The sequence below is a fragment of the Guillardia theta genome (genome assembly GCF_000315625.1).
Source record: "Guillardia theta CCMP2712 unplaced genomic scaffold GUITHscaffold_32, whole genome shotgun sequence".
NCBI classification, from domain to species: domain Eukaryota; class Cryptophyceae; order Pyrenomonadales; family Geminigeraceae; genus Guillardia; species Guillardia theta.
Genome location: NW_005434642.1, coordinates 235,192 through 237,078, shown reverse-complemented (window position 1 = coordinate 237,078; position 1,887 = coordinate 235,192). Strand labels below are relative to the sequence as shown.

At 52.4% G+C, this 1,887-nt stretch overlaps 2 protein-coding genes across 2 annotated transcripts in view; one reads left to right on the top strand and one right to left on the bottom strand.

Moving 5' to 3' along the window:
* The window catches only part of GUITHDRAFT_138504 (hypothetical protein), a gene marked incomplete at both ends in the record, with an annotated part of 8,051 nt that extends 7,857 nt beyond the window's left edge, over window positions 1–194 (top strand). The window contains one exon of the mRNA XM_005832940.1: window positions 82–194. Within this exon, the coding sequence (XP_005832997.1) occupies window positions 82–194 (113 nt within the window). The remainder of the gene's footprint in view (window positions 1–81) is intronic.
* A 69-nt stretch (window positions 195–263) lies between these two features.
* The window catches only part of GUITHDRAFT_138503 (hypothetical protein), a gene marked incomplete at both ends in the record, with an annotated part of 3,177 nt that continues 1,553 nt past the window's right edge, over window positions 264–1,887 (bottom strand). Inside the window, 6 exons of the mRNA XM_005832939.1 lie at window positions 264–350; window positions 578–658; window positions 710–761; window positions 1,009–1,166; window positions 1,421–1,543; window positions 1,580–1,821. Coding sequence (XP_005832996.1) covers window positions 264–350; window positions 578–658; window positions 710–761; window positions 1,009–1,166; window positions 1,421–1,543; window positions 1,580–1,821 — 743 coding nt within the window. The remainder of the gene's footprint in view (window positions 351–577; window positions 659–709; window positions 762–1,008; window positions 1,167–1,420; window positions 1,544–1,579; window positions 1,822–1,887) is intronic.

Sequence of the window (1,887 nt, the reverse complement as noted above, 5' to 3'; positions counted from 1 at the left end):
AAGAGAATCTCAGTCAAAGTTATGTAGGATGGTGCCCTTTCTGGTGATCTGGGCGTTTGTAAATAGAGAAAGAGATTGCAGTTAGGATGTTCAAGACGGAGAGACGAGACAATGGAGCAAGAGGGAAACAGGAGAAGCGAAGGAGGAGAGGACAGAAAAGCGGAGGAATTGGAATGGAGGACGAAGGTGGATGAAAATATACGTGGAGTGTAAATGATCTTTCACATGCACGCTCAAGTGTTTGAGAACGCGATGATTTAATCTTAGGAGATGTCATCGAGGGATTTGATGAAGCTCTGCTGCTTGCTAAACAAGATCCGAGGATGCACTCGCTCTGCAATCTCAGGGACCTGAAGGGATTCAAAGTCATTTCAAACAACAGCTACATCATCAACTCTATCTCAATCTCCACTTTCACTTCCATTCCCATGCTTCACCTCCATCTTCATCATCATTTCTGCGATTCTCATGGTTGAGTTGTTCTCATATCATAATTATTACCATCATAGTCATCATCATCATCATCTCCATCTTCATCTCCGCCATCATCTCCATCTCTATCGACAACCCAACACACCTTCGACAGATCAGCGACAACGTCATGTTGCTCGCTCGGATACTGCGGAAGTCCATCTGAATGTTTTCCCTTCCTATCAACCTGAACAACCTCGTCATAATCTTCTTCCTCCTCCTCTCACAAGACACTCACGCAGACTGCGTGTATCCCGCAGCGGAGAGCTCCTTCGACATCGCAGGGGATGCTGGTTGACAGTCAAGCACAGGAGCAGCAGCAAGGTGACAAGGAAAAAGGAACGAAGAGGTCAAGACAGAGGAGGGGAAGGAGTATGAGCTGCATAGAAGATGTTCTGACGATAGCAAAGTTTCAGCAAGAAATGAGGAGGAGAAGGAGGAGGGGAAGGAGGGGAAGGAGGAGGAAGACGAGCAGCATTAGTGAAGAAATCGCAGATGTGGGAGGAACCGAGCAGCAGGACGAGGAGGGTGCGGCACCTGTCTCCGACATGCAGGCATCGCAGCATGCGAGAACTTTGATTCTCCCCTCCCCAAACTTCATCAGCCGCCCTGACTGCTGCAGCAAACGCCTCCTCTTGCGGTTTCAGCGCTCTAGCGCTCTTGGGAAGGACCATGAAGCTTGCAAGCTCTGTGACCTTGTGCACGAGAGACGTCAGGAGGAGGAGGAGGAGGAGGAGGAAGCAAGGGAGGGGCAGTGAGCGCGCAAAAAAAAGGAGCAGGAACTGGATCAGGATCGAGGGAGGTTGAGGAAGCACTGGGAGGAGGGGATGAAAGGTAGACCTTCAGGTCACGGAGGATGAGCTCGAGTCTTGCGTCAAAGTTGGACAGGATTCCGACCTCCCATCCTCTCTCCCTTAGCTCTTGCAAGCAGGTCGTTGCTTCCGGGTACCTGCTCCTCCTTCAGCTCCATCCAACAGAGCCATCGGTCGGCGTACAGGGCCCATGCTGTTCCCTTTCCAAAGTGATGAAAGAGCGCCTCGAAGTAGCCGTCGAAGTTCTTGGAGGGAGCATGCTGGTCATAGGCTAGAGGAGAACGAGAAGAGACTACCTCGCTTCCTGCTGCTTCCTCTCCGACCACCTGTGACACCGCTTCCTTCCACCATGCCTTCTCCATCTCCAGCACCTTCTCCTCGTCCTCGGGCAAGTTCGAGTAGTCCAAGGGCGGCAAGGAGGAGATGACGCGCTTGAAGCTCTGGTTGATGTCCAAGTTGGGATCGATCGAGACAGCAAAGTCTCTCGCGAAGCGAGCATAGGTCTCCCCCGGTGGCTCCTTGAGGTACATCAATGTCCCTGCGCGCGGTCGTCAGCCATGGAGCATCGACGCCGGCATGCTCGCCCGTGGCATCGAACAAGGCC